Source organism: Callorhinus ursinus, unplaced genomic scaffold, assembly GCF_003265705.2.
Source record: "Callorhinus ursinus isolate GAN/ISIS: 27379988/994484 unplaced genomic scaffold, GSC_fseal_2.0 scaffold47, whole genome shotgun sequence".
Taxonomy (NCBI): Eukaryota; Metazoa; Chordata; class Mammalia; order Carnivora; family Otariidae; genus Callorhinus; species Callorhinus ursinus.
Window position 1 is genome coordinate 10,330,255 of NW_027397109.1, and position 12,998 is coordinate 10,343,252.

General features: G+C 42.0%; 1 protein-coding gene across 1 annotated transcript; it reads right to left on the bottom strand.

Annotated features, from left to right (window-relative positions):
* Positions 1-384: 384 nt before the first annotated feature.
* Positions 385-1,781, bottom strand: NDN (necdin, MAGE family member). Its single transcript, XM_025893191.2, has one exon. It carries the CDS (start codon positions 1,669-1,671, stop codon positions 694-696), a length of 978 nt encoding a protein of 325 aa, XP_025748976.1. The 5' UTR covers positions 1,672-1,781; the 3' UTR covers positions 385-693.
* Between the last annotated feature and the right edge of the window lie 11,217 nt (positions 1,782-12,998).

Consider the following 12,998-nt stretch of genomic DNA (forward strand, 5'->3'; position numbering starts at 1 on the left):
GCAGTGATTTTCCCATCCTATTAGATGAACTTATCATATTTGTACACTTGGTAAAATGTCTTATTCCCAATCCATACTACTTTGTTAACAAGATAAAGTACACTTTTCCAAAAATGATTGTATCACAAGAATCTTTAATGCTCACTTTAAAGTTTACTTATGGTGGGGTTGTATTTGTGTTTAGTAAAGTGTGCCAAGTGCCCACATTGAGACCATTTCAGTTCACATCACTGCACTCCACACGGATGTTTCCTGTGCCCAGCGAGGTCATAAAGAAAGGGGCCTTGACTTTTCTCTTGGTTAGGCCAGCTTTACTGGTGAGTTCCTTCAAACTCTCCAGAAGTAGTCTACCCTAATACACATCACCCGTTCCATATAAAAGAATAAGATGGAAAATTTCTCAATGTATTTCATAAGTTTAGCACGTCTCTGGTACAAAAATTCAAGAAAGGTAGCACAAAAGCGAAAGCACCAACCGAGCTTACTTATAAACAAACATGCATAAATCCTACACACTAATAGTACTGAAATGAATACAACATTGCATTAAAAGGTATAAAAGCACTGTACTGAAAACTTAAAGTTACACGTGAAATACTGCACTGTAAATCCTGAATACTCTAATGTCCCACCCCCACCCCTCCACCACCCTGGTGAGGGTCAGAAACCATTAATATCTGCCTCCAGACCTTGCTAGTCCTCGGAGACACTGCTGCGGGGGCAGTGGGCAGTGGGATCAGCCTCCCGCAGAGCTCTGGCCTCCTCCAGAGCTTCTCTGTATCGGGAGGGCCAGGCCTGGGGGTCTTTCTTAAAGACCCTGGCCAGGAACTCCATGATTTGCATCTTGGTGATTTCACGGCTGGCACGGGAACCCCAGAAGAACTCGTACTCAGGTGGCTCAACGTGGGGTACGCGTTGGTACTTCAGGTAATTCTGTTGGACGAACTCCTCGGTGATGAGCTTTCTCACATCTCCAAAGGTGGAGTGTTTCTTCCAGGGCCGCAGCCCCAGGATGCGCAGCACGTTCCAGACGGCACTCTCTCTGGCGCCGCGACCCTTCACATAGATAAGGCTCAGGATCATCAGCAGGAGGCCTGTCATAGGCATGCGGTTGCTCAGCGCCACCCTGTCCAGCTCCTCTGGCTCAAGCGCTTTAACGAGCGAAAACTCCATCGTGTGCAGGCTAGTCAGCCTGAGGTGTAGCCCGAACACTCGTGCGAGGATGAGGCTGGTGCGCCTGAGAATGCTTCTGCACCATTTCTTGTAACTGCCGATGACATCCTTCACCATGTCTGGGAACCAGATGATCATTCTCTTCTGGTCCTTGACCAACACGTACCACATGAGCTCGTGCGCCTTCTGCACCAGCTGGGCCGGGGCTGGCGGCGCTGGGCCAGGCTGGGCCGCGCTCGGGGCCTGGTGGGCGCGGCCTTCCTCCGCCGCCTGCTGCAGGGCCTTCGGGTCTCCCTCTTCGCTTGGGGCCTGGGGTGGAGGCGAGGCCAGAGGGGCGTCGGTCGGGCCTAAAGGAGGGCTCTCTGGCCCTGCGAGGGTCGCGGCCTGAGACGCGGGAAGGGAGAGCCCCCCGGGAACCCCAAGAATGCTGTGCACCTCGGAGTTGGAGGCCTCGGCTGCAGAGTTGGGGTCGCACACATCCTTACTTTGTTCGGACATGTCTGCTCCGTCTGACAAGGGCAGGGCCTCTGCGTCCAGGAGCTCTTCGAGCCTGCGCTCCCTCCGCGGACTCCTGGAGAGGAAGTGCGCGTTGCTGCGCGCGGCGCCTTCCGCAGCAGCCGGGCGGGGCGGGGCGGCGGCGGGACCGGCCACTGCGCTTGCGCGTCCACAGGCCGAGGGCCTGGCCGCCGCGGGAGGGGCGGGGCAGGGCTGGGAGCCCGACGGGGCGGGTGTCCTTTGAGGCCCCATAGAGGTAGTGGAGAGCCGCCAGAATAAGGGCAATAGTGACCTGAAGGTGTCCCATTTGGGCTGAGGTGATGGTGTTGGGGAGGAGGGGAGGAGGGGGGGAGGTGGATGAGCACTGGAGAAGGAGCAAGTTTAAGAGGAAAGATGATAGTTTAAGATTCTGAGATAAGTTTCTTGAGTTTCTTAGGAAATGTTTAATTGGGTGTATCCAGAATCAGGGTGGATATAAAAGTCCCAGAGAAAAGTCTAGACTGGTGTGTAAATTTGAGTTTTGTGACGATGAATGTGAGAATTTAAACCTAGAGAACAATCAGAATTGCCCAACAAAAAAAAAAATGTAAACTGTGAAGAGGATGACTGAGATTAGAATCCCTGCCACATCAGAGAGGTCATAAAATGAGAAATGCTGAATTTAGTCAATACATGTGCAAACAGAACTTTGTTGGATATAATATATGAATGACATTGCCAGTGTCTTCATGGGCATTGATTTTGATTTTCTTCTTCCCTTGGGTCACTTTGGTTTCTTTTTAATTTTTCCATTAAGAACATATCATACAAAGATTGTCATATTTATTAGCACAAATTTTTCCCTATCTGCCCAGCACCCTCCCTGCCTGATGACTGTGCTCTGTGCTCTTGTGGAAAACTTCCCCTTCTCACAGGACCCCACCCCACACTCTCTCAGCAACTGACTGTTCCCATGTGGCAGCCACAACCAAATCCCTTCCAAGATTTCTTTTTTTTTTTAAAGATTTTATTTATTTATTTATTTGAGAGAGAGAGAATGAGAGATAGAGAGCACGAGAGGGAAGAGGGTCACAGGGAGAAGCAGACTCCCCGCTGAGCAGGGAGCCCGATGCGGGACTCGATCCCGGGACTCCAGGATCATGACCTGAGCCGAAGGCAGTCGCTTAACCAACTGAGCCACCCAGGCGCCCCCAAGATTTCTTTTTTTAATATGGGTCCCATAGATGGTAATTGGCAATCTCTTTGACGACCAACAATGAGATGCAACATAACTATGGTTTGTGTGTAGCTTTTGTTGTTGTTGTTATTGTTTTGTGTTTTTGTTTTGTTTTGTTTTAATTTTACAAAACAGATCCAGATTTAGCAAAAACAAAGTTGACACTCCCAGAGAAGCTTCTATGAAGAGAGGGGTGAGTGTAAGAGCCTCTGGATCCAGGCTTCCTAAGGCTGATCAGGATCCCTGGTCTGCACCAATGTGGTCCTTCAGCCCTTCCTGGGTTCCTCAAGCCAACAGTTTCTTAAATACGCTGTCTTAAGACTGTTATTAATCACTTGAAACCCAAAGCATATTTAAAATACTGTCTTGACATTTCCAGAGTCCTCTTTTTATTTGCTGTATCACCTTTCTCATTTTTCACTTTATTTTTTCTCAATGAGATTGGCTTCAAAGGGTTTTCCATGTTCTTTCTCTGCCTTTGGATTTTCATGCTTGCATCACCTTTGGCAGGATGATACCTCTGATAGGACTCCTTAACCTTTCACTTCACTAGGGTAATTCCTGCAGATCTTTCAGGTATGTCTTAGTGGGACATTTTCCTGTATATAATTTTCTTCTTTTTCTGTAATTTATGGATTTCTATTTTTTTGGATTACATCTTACAGAGTTGTGTCAGTTATATTTGTTGTTTTTATTACTTAAAAATGGCTATCAAATCAATTTACTGCCCTTATTCCTCTTAAAATAATCCTTATTTTGCAGCGCCTGAGTAGCTCAGTCGGTTAATTGTCTGCCTTCGGCTCAGCTCATGATCCCAGGGTCCTGGAATCAAGCCCCACATTGGACTCCCTGCTCAGTGGGGAGCCTGCTTCTCCCTCTCCCTCTGCTGCTCCCCCTGCTTGTGCTGTCTTCCTCTCTCTGATTCTCTCTCTCAAATTAAAAAAAAAAACTTATTTCTTGCATTGTATCTCCTTTAGTTTTCTTTTTTTCTTGCATTTAGATTTTTTCTATTTGTGTTAACTATTTTTTATTTAATTAATTAATTTTATTTATATTTCTTCTTTTAAATTTTATTATGGTATGTTAGTCACCATACAATACATCATTTGTTTTTGATGTGGTGATCCATGATCCATTGTTTTCGTATAACACCCAGTGCTCCATGCAGTACGTGTCCTCCTTAATACCCATCACCAGGCTAACCAATCTCCCCTCCCCCCTTCCCTCTAAAACCCTGTTTGTCTCTGAGTCCATAGTCTCTCATTGTTCATCACTCCCTCCAATTAACCCCCATTTTTCCCTTCCTTCTCCTAATGTCCTCCATGCTATTCCTTATGTTCCACAAATAAGTGAAACCATATGATAATTGACTTTCTCTGCTTGACTTATATCGCTTAGCATAATCTCCTCCAGTCCCATCCATGTTGATGTAAAAGTTGGGTATTCATCCTTTCTGATGGCTGAGTAATATTCCATTGTATATATGGACCACAACTTCTTTATCCATTCATCTCTTGAAGGGCAGCTCGGCTCTTTCCACCGTTTGGCTATTGTGGACATTGCTGCTATGAACATTGGGGTGCATATGGCCCTTCTTTTCACTACATCTGTGTCTTTGGGGTAAATACCCAGGAGTGCAATTGCTGGGTCATAGGGTAGCTCTATTTTTTATTTTCTGAGGCACCTCCACACTGTTTTCCAAAGTAGCTGTACCAACTTGCATTCCCACCAACAGTGTAAGAGGGTTCCCCTTTCTCCACAACCTCTCCAACATTTGTTGTTTCTTTCCCTGTCCATTTTTGCCATTCTAACTGGTGTAAGGTGGTACCTCAATGTGGTTTTGATTTGAATTTCCCTGATGGCTAATGATGATGAACATTTTTTCATGTGTCTGTTAGCCATTTGTATGTCTTCTTCAGAGAAGTGTCTTTTCATATCTTCTGCCCACTTTTTGACTTGATTATGTGTTTTTTGGGTGTTGAGTTTGAGAAGTTATTTATAGATCTTGGATATCAGCCGTTTATCTGTAGTGTCATTTGCAAATATCTTCTCCCATTCTGTGGGTTGCCTCTTTGTTTTGTTGACTGCTTCCTTTGCTGTGCGGAAGCTTTTTATCTTGATGAAGTCCCAAAAGTTTATTTTTGCTTTTGTTTCACTAGCTTTTGGAGATGTATCTTGAAAGAAGTTGCTGTGGCCGATGTTAAAGAGGTTACTGCCTATGTTCTCTAGGATTTTGATGGATTCCTGTCTCACATTGAGGTCTTTCATCCACTTTGAGTTTATCTTTGTGAATGGTGTTAAAGAATGGTCGAGTTTCATTCTTCTGCATGTGGCTGTCCAATTTTCCCAGCACCAGTTATTGAACAGACTGTCTTTTTTTCCATTGCATGTTTTTTCCTGCTTTGTCAAAGATTATTTGACCATAGAGTTGAGGGTCCATATCTGGGTTCTCTATTCTGTTCTGTTGGTCTATATGTCTGTTTTTGTGCCAGTACCATGCTGTCTTGGTGTGCGAACTATTTAGTTCATTTAAGATATTTTTAATACTGAAAATGTTTGAACCTATTATTTAAATCTTGCCTCAGCTTTGGCTATGAGCCATAATTTTTGCCATTGTGAGGTTATGAAAATTACATCCTCATATTTCATCCTCCTAGATTTAATAGATTCATGAACTTAAATTCCAAGCTTGGGCACAACAATTATAAAGGTATAAAAACACTTATACATAAAATGTATGAAAGCAGTTTTAAAAATAATTATAAAAGCACAACAATTATAATATTATAAAAGTTCCTGCTGCAGTAGGACATGGGATCTCCGGCCAGAGAGCTTCTTCGGTTTCAGTTGCTGCCTGAGCTGGAATGGACCTCATTCTGGTGAAGTTCCCCATGGTCAACAATGGTCCCTCACCTCTACCACAGTTCACTTCACCACCTCACTTCTGACAGGAGGTTTAATACTGTACCCGTGCCTGGGTATGATCTTTATGAGGGAGTAGGCTCAGAAGGTTTGAAGCAGCAGAACTGATGCCCAAGTTTGAAACCACATACGGGGGGACTCCTAGTACTGCTCACTCAGGAAGCCTAAATGTATCCTTGCTAAAGTGATAACATTGTCTTTCCAGGGAGAGGTCTGCTGAAGACACTTTATTTCCTATGAAGAAGAAAATTCATTTGGGGAAGGTAAGAAAAAAGTAAATCTTGGGGTGCCTTTAAGTAGAAAAGATATACCTGTACATGGTCATGGAAAGGGTCAGTAGCATGAGAGTTACCTAATAAGATACCCGTAAAGCAGATATGCAGACCTTCAGAATATTAAGAAGGAAAGATGACACCATGGGGAAGGAGAGGAAGTGAATACTCATGAGACATCCACAAATTCTTTAATTTAAGAGTCAAGATTTGGAGCTGTAGCTCCAGTGATGCCCTGAAAATGCTGAGGATAAATTACACTTGCTGGGTATCTCCAGGATCAGACCTATTTGATATGGGCAGTGAGTCCTTACAGACTAGCAGCATAGTAGTAAAAGCCTGAACTTTACAAAATATCTCCCCAAATAAACTAATGAATGGCTACTTGTTAAATCAAGATTCTGTAAGTATAGAAGTTCCATGGGTGTAGGAAGTATATGGAGAAATTATAACTTAAAATATTCTGGTACAGATACTTTTGCTGATGGGATACTTCAGACTCTGTAATGTGTTCCACATTACACAGCTGTGGAATAGGCTGTTCTTGGCAGACTCTGGAATAGGAGGAGAAGCCTGTCTTGGCACTGGTTTCCATAGTGAACAGGGGAAGGGGGGGTCACTCCAGAGCTTCCAATGGACAGCACGCATGCTCACAGTGAAGTGGCCCAGAGGCCCCAAATGAAATGTGAATCCTTCTGGCTCTTTCCTGTCAACATAGCCAGCAACCTCCACCTTGGAGCCCCTATATGGGCCCCAAATGCCTTACAGCCCAAGGAATTGAAACAGAGAACTCACATTAATGTGTTCAGCAAATATTGAGCAATGACTATCATGTGCCCGAAAGATTTGCGTTTTAGAAAAGTAGCTCAGTCTGAGGGGGAAATCAATTGCACTGGGACTATCTGTCAGGATAGCCCCTTTGTGTTAGAAAATAGTAAGCAAGGGCAGACAGTGCTGCTTTCCATAGATGGGAGGGGAAGGAAAGGGGCACAACCCTGGCCCCTCCTCCTCTCCAGTCTCCCTAGGATGACACTGCACATGCCTATCCAACTGAGGCCAAGGATGCTCACTGAGAGGGAAATCTTCGTCCTTCCCAGACCCACAATGCAGTCTGCTAACTCTCAGAAACTATCCAGGCCCAGAGTGTCTTTTAGAAAGGTCACCCAGAATCAGGATTAAGATTGGAGTTGGGGGCAAGTGGACAAGGAGAGACATGGATTAGGGGACCTTCTGTGGGACTCCTCTTGACATAGGATGATGGCTTGCATTTCATCTTCATTCTGCAACTATTATTAAGCACTACATTTCAAGCATTGTGCCTGGAGATAAAATGAGTAGAGATGTGTTCTCTGCAATTGATACCGAGGAGAAAAAGAATCATAAACAGACAAACAAATTGAAAATTAAATTATTATTATGCATAATGTTACGGCACATGTATAATGGGTACTGCCAAGGAGCCACAGTGTTGTCAAAGAGAATAGAACACAGGAAACTTGCGTCAATGGGGATGAAAGGGAAGGCACAAATAATAAGAAAAGGTAAGAGAGATTGTGAATATCAGGGATGGCCAGGATTCTGTCTTGGGGGTTGTCTAGGATTGAGCAGTGTCCTGTGGCTAGGCTATGGAGGTAACACCTCCTGAAATTACTTGTAGACAAGTACCAAAGAAAAGAGAGTAGACATGTCCGCAGATATCTGGATATAGGTCTCAGAAAAGAGGCCTGGGCTAAAAAGAGAAATTTTGGAGATAAAGATGGTAATAACATCACCCTTAGAGAACACCTAGAACAGGGTTCTTCAAAGGGAACCATCTTTCATGAGGATAAGATAATTTTTCATTGTGTGATGGTACAACACACACCACAGAGGTTAACCTCTCTGTCCCCTACACAAATGTATAAGTGCCCTGTAGATACGGAAAACAAAACAAAACAAAACAAAAACAAAACAAAACAAAATAAAGTGTAAGAAAAGAAAAGAAAAAAAAAAAAAACCCAACCTCCCCATACACTGCCAAAAGCCCTTTTATGGACAGTACATTCTCTAGTTGTGAACCGCAAAAGTGACAAGCAGAGAGGAGTGAAGAAAGACAGAGCCAACCAACAGGTCTAGGTCATTTAAGCCTCTTTCCAAAGTATCATATGACTTTCCTCACTGGCTCTATTTCTGGGACATATTAAAATAGATTGCTTCATCCTTATCAATCATCTTGAAGATAAATCCTATTCAAGCATAACCTGGGTTCAAGTTTGTGGTGTATAATTCTTTTCACATATTGCTGAATTTAATCTGCTGATATTTTATTGAAGATTCTTATGTTTGTGTTCATCAGGGATATTGGTCTGTAGTAGTCTTTTTTATCTGGTTTTGCTATCAGGACATTAGAGTCTTATAAAATTATTTGGAGACTGTTCCCTCCTCTTCTATTTTGTGGAAGAACATGCGTAGAATTGATTTTATTTCTTTTTTAAATGTTTGGTAGAATTTATTTTGTGTGTGAAACTATCAGTACCTAGTGATTTCTTTTTCAGATGGTTTATAACTACAAATTCAATTTGTTTCATTTATTGTAAGTCTATCTTTTTCAGGTTGGATGAGTTTTGTTACTCTGTACTTTTTAAAAAGTTGTTTCATTTCACCTAAATTGTCAAATTTATGTGTGTAGTGGTGTTTGTAGTACTTCTAATTATACTTTTAATGATCAATTTATCTACTAAGTCCACTACTGGCTTCCTCACCTATACTGGCAACACACACACACACACACACACACACACACACACACACATTCGTGCTTACATGTACACACACATACACAGGCATGGAAACACTTGCATGCACACAGACACACATTCATGCACACGTGTATACACACATGCACACACATTCATGTACATATGTACACACATGCACACATACACAGGCATGTACGCACGTGCATGCACACAGACACACACATTCATGCACACACGTATACACATGCATACACATGCACACACACAAGAATGCACACGCATGGGAACACACATATATACACACACAGGCATGCATGCATGTGCACACATGTGCATGCGTGCACACACACACACACACACACACTATTCTTCCAGACAGTCTTTGGTCTTCCATGCACATAAGGGACTCCAGGGAAAGCTGGTAATTCTCTGTCATCATCTTGTCAGATATTTTGAAAATGTCTCTTTCACCAACTGTTGCCTAAAAGTTGAGGTTTTTTGTGATCCTGCTGGTCCTGCTTTATGTCCCCTTCTCTTCTCACTCTATGTCCTACCTGAGCAACAGCATCTCCCAGAGCTTAAAGCTGGCACTGTATACACTGATGAGCCCCAGATTTATTCCTTTAGCCTAATATGTCTCTGCTATGGTCTAGAACTGGATATCCAACTGCTTACAGGACATTTTAACATTATGACTTTGAACTTTAAATTCAGTGCTTGACTATTTCATCAATGTCCAAAGGCAATTTCTCTACTTCTCAAACTATTAAAATCAAGAGAGTATGGTACTGGCATAAAAACAGACAATAGATCAATGGAACAGAATGGAAAATTCAGAAATGGACTCACACCCTATGGTCAACTAATATTTGACAAAGCAGGAAAGAATATTGGATAGAAAAAAGACAGTCTTGTCAATAAATGGTGTTGGGAAAACTGGAAAGCCACATGCAGAAGGATGAAACTGGATCACTTTCTTACACCATACACAAAAATAAATTCAAAATGGAAGAAAGACCCAAGTGTGAGACAGGAATCTATCAAAATCCTAGAGGAGAACACAAGCAGTAACCTCTTTGACATCAGCCACAGGATTTCTTACTAGACACATCTTCAAAGGCAAAGGAAACAAAAGCAAAAATGAACAACTGGGACTGCACAGAGAAGGAGACAATCAACAAAACGAAAAAGCAACCTACAGAATGAGAGAAGCTATTTGAAAACAACATATCTGATAAAGGGTTAGTATCTAAAATATATAAAGAATCTACCAACTCAACAGCCAAAAAACAATTAATCCAGGTACATAATAGGCAGAAGACCTGATTAGACATTTTTACAAAGAAGACATAGAGATGGCTAACAGACACATGAACAGATGCTTGACATCACTCATCATCAGGGAAATACGAATCAAAACTACAATGAGATATCACTTCACTCCAATCAGAATGGTAAACTCAATAACACAAGAAATAACTGGGGTTGGTGAGGATATGGGGAAAGGGGAACCCTCCTACACTAATGATGGGAATCATCATAAACTGTTGCAGCCACTCTGGAGAACAGTGTGGAGGTTACTGAAAAAGTGCAAAAAAGAAATACCCTATGATCTAGCAACTGCACTAGGTATTTACCCAAAGGATACAAAAATACTGATTCAAGGGGACACATGTACCTGAATGTTCATAGCAGTATTATCAACAAGAGCAAAATGATGGAGAGGGACCAAATGTCCATATACATAAAGCAGCTTAGGGGCCACAGCTCAGCCCCAGACCCCCCTCACACCCACAGACACTCAAATGCACTAGATGGAGGGAGGGGCTCGGGGTTTGGGAGGGAAACTGAGGCAGGAAGCTGGCCACACTCTACTAGCAATCAACACAGTTTCCCTTGACCCCTTGACATTCCTTCCCTTCTATTTTTTGAGGCTCCTCATAAATTGAAAATAAACTAGTAGAAAATTGCTATAGAAAAGATGTGGTGGGGCACCTGGGTGGCTCAGTTGGTGAAGCATCTGCCTTCAGCTCAGGTCATGATCTCAGCGTCCTGGGATCCAAGCCCTGAGTAAGGTTTTCTGCTCAGCAGGGAGCCTGCTTCTCCTGCACCTCCTCACTTGTGCTCTCTCTCACTATCTCTGTCTTGCTCTCAAATACATAAAATCTTTAAAAAGTAAAAGGGGGGGGCACCTAGGTGGCTCAGTCCATTAAGCATCTGCCTTCAGCTCAAGTCATGATTCCAGGCTTCTGGGATTGAGCCCTGCATCAGGCTCCCGGCTCAGGGGGGAGTCTGCTTCTCTTTGTCCCTCTGCCCCTTCCCCTGCTCATGCTCTCTTTCTCTCCCTCAACTAAATAAATAGTTTTAAAAAAAGGAAGACATGTGTTGAGATACTCAATAATATTTTTAAAAATTTATATTACATTATATATTACATTTATTGCATTTTAATATTCCATTATGACATATATATATATATATATATATATATATATATATATATATATAACCATGACATGGATGGAGCTAGAGTGTATTATGCTAGGTGAAATTGGTTTGGTTAGAGAAAGAGAAATACCATATGATTTCACTCATATGTGGAAATTAAGAAATGATACAGATAAACTTAGGGGAGGGAAAAGTAGAGAGAGAGAGGCAAACCATAAACTAGACTTTTAACTATAGAGAACAAACTGAAGGTTGCTGGAGGGAAATTGGCCAGGAGGATGGGCTAAATGGGTGATGGGTATTAAGGAGGGCACTTGTTGTGATGAGCACTGGGTGTTGTATGTAAGTGATGAATCACTAAATTCTACTCCTGAAAGTAATATTACATTATAGGTTAACTAACTGGAATGTAAATAAAACTTGGAAGTAATCAGAAAGGGAGACAAACCATGAGAGACCCTTAACTATAAGAAACAAACTGAGGGTTGCTGGACAGGAGGTGGGTGGGGGACTGGGGTAATTGGGTGATGGGCATTAAAGAGGGCATGTGATGTGATGAACATTGAATGTTATAGGCAACTTGATGAATTATCGAACTCTACATCTGAAACTAATGATGTATTATATGTTGGGTAATTGAATTTAAATTGAAAAATTGAAACAATCAATCAATCAACCAACCGATCATCTGTTTCTTGATTTTTGTCTCTTTCCCACCCCGCCATGTTCATTTCCAACATAAATTTTCCATGCCCTGTCTCCATGGAGTCAGGGCACATAATCCTCTTACTACATAAATGTATTCATGAACCAGGATGCTCTACTGAGCTTCAGTGTCAAGAGTTTTTATTGGGGTTTCATGTAGTCATGTGTGCTTAAATGGTTGGTCAATTGATTGAGCTCAATCTCCAGCCACCCTCCCCACTCGGGAGGTCTGGAAGCTGAACTTTCCATTAATCTAATCATGTGATTGATCTTTCTGATAACCAGCCCTCATATCATTTTCAAGTTACTTATTGGCCCACCATAATTAATCTCACTAGCATAGCAAAGACACTCCATCACTCAAGAAAGTATAAGGGGTTTTGAAGTTCTGAACCAGAAACCTGGAACAACGTCTGAACAAATTCTTAATTGTACCATAGCCTCTGACAAGACGACTTGAGTGTATCCTTTCTCCCTTCCTGGTACTCTAGTTTCCTCTATTTTATGTCTACTGCAACCTTTTCAGATGAAACTCTCTACCCTCCAAGAAAATCTGAGAAGAGGCTTTACTGCTCATAGTAGAATCGGGTCTAGAACTACAGGTTTCCCTCCAGGGTATTAAGATCCTTCCCATCATTATCGGGGTGAGTAAAGTATGTCTATAGATACTGTTTAATATGTGCCTTTAAAAATTTCAGGTTTCCTGTATCTCAATTTGTTTACCACTGTCTCTTCTCACAGGTGAATCCCTAAGGCTCATTTTTAACATCTTTATTGAGGTATAATTGATATATGATAAAGTGCATGTATTTAAAGGATAACTTGATATTTGATAAATTTTGACACATGTATATTAATGAATTAATTACCCCTTTTACCTCAATTAAGATAATGCACGTGTCCATTACGCTCAAAATTTTCTACACATTCATTTATAATTACTCTTCTACCCACTTTACTTTTATGTAACCAAAGATCTGCTTTCTGACATAGTAAACTAGTCTACATTTTCTAAAATTTAATATAAAT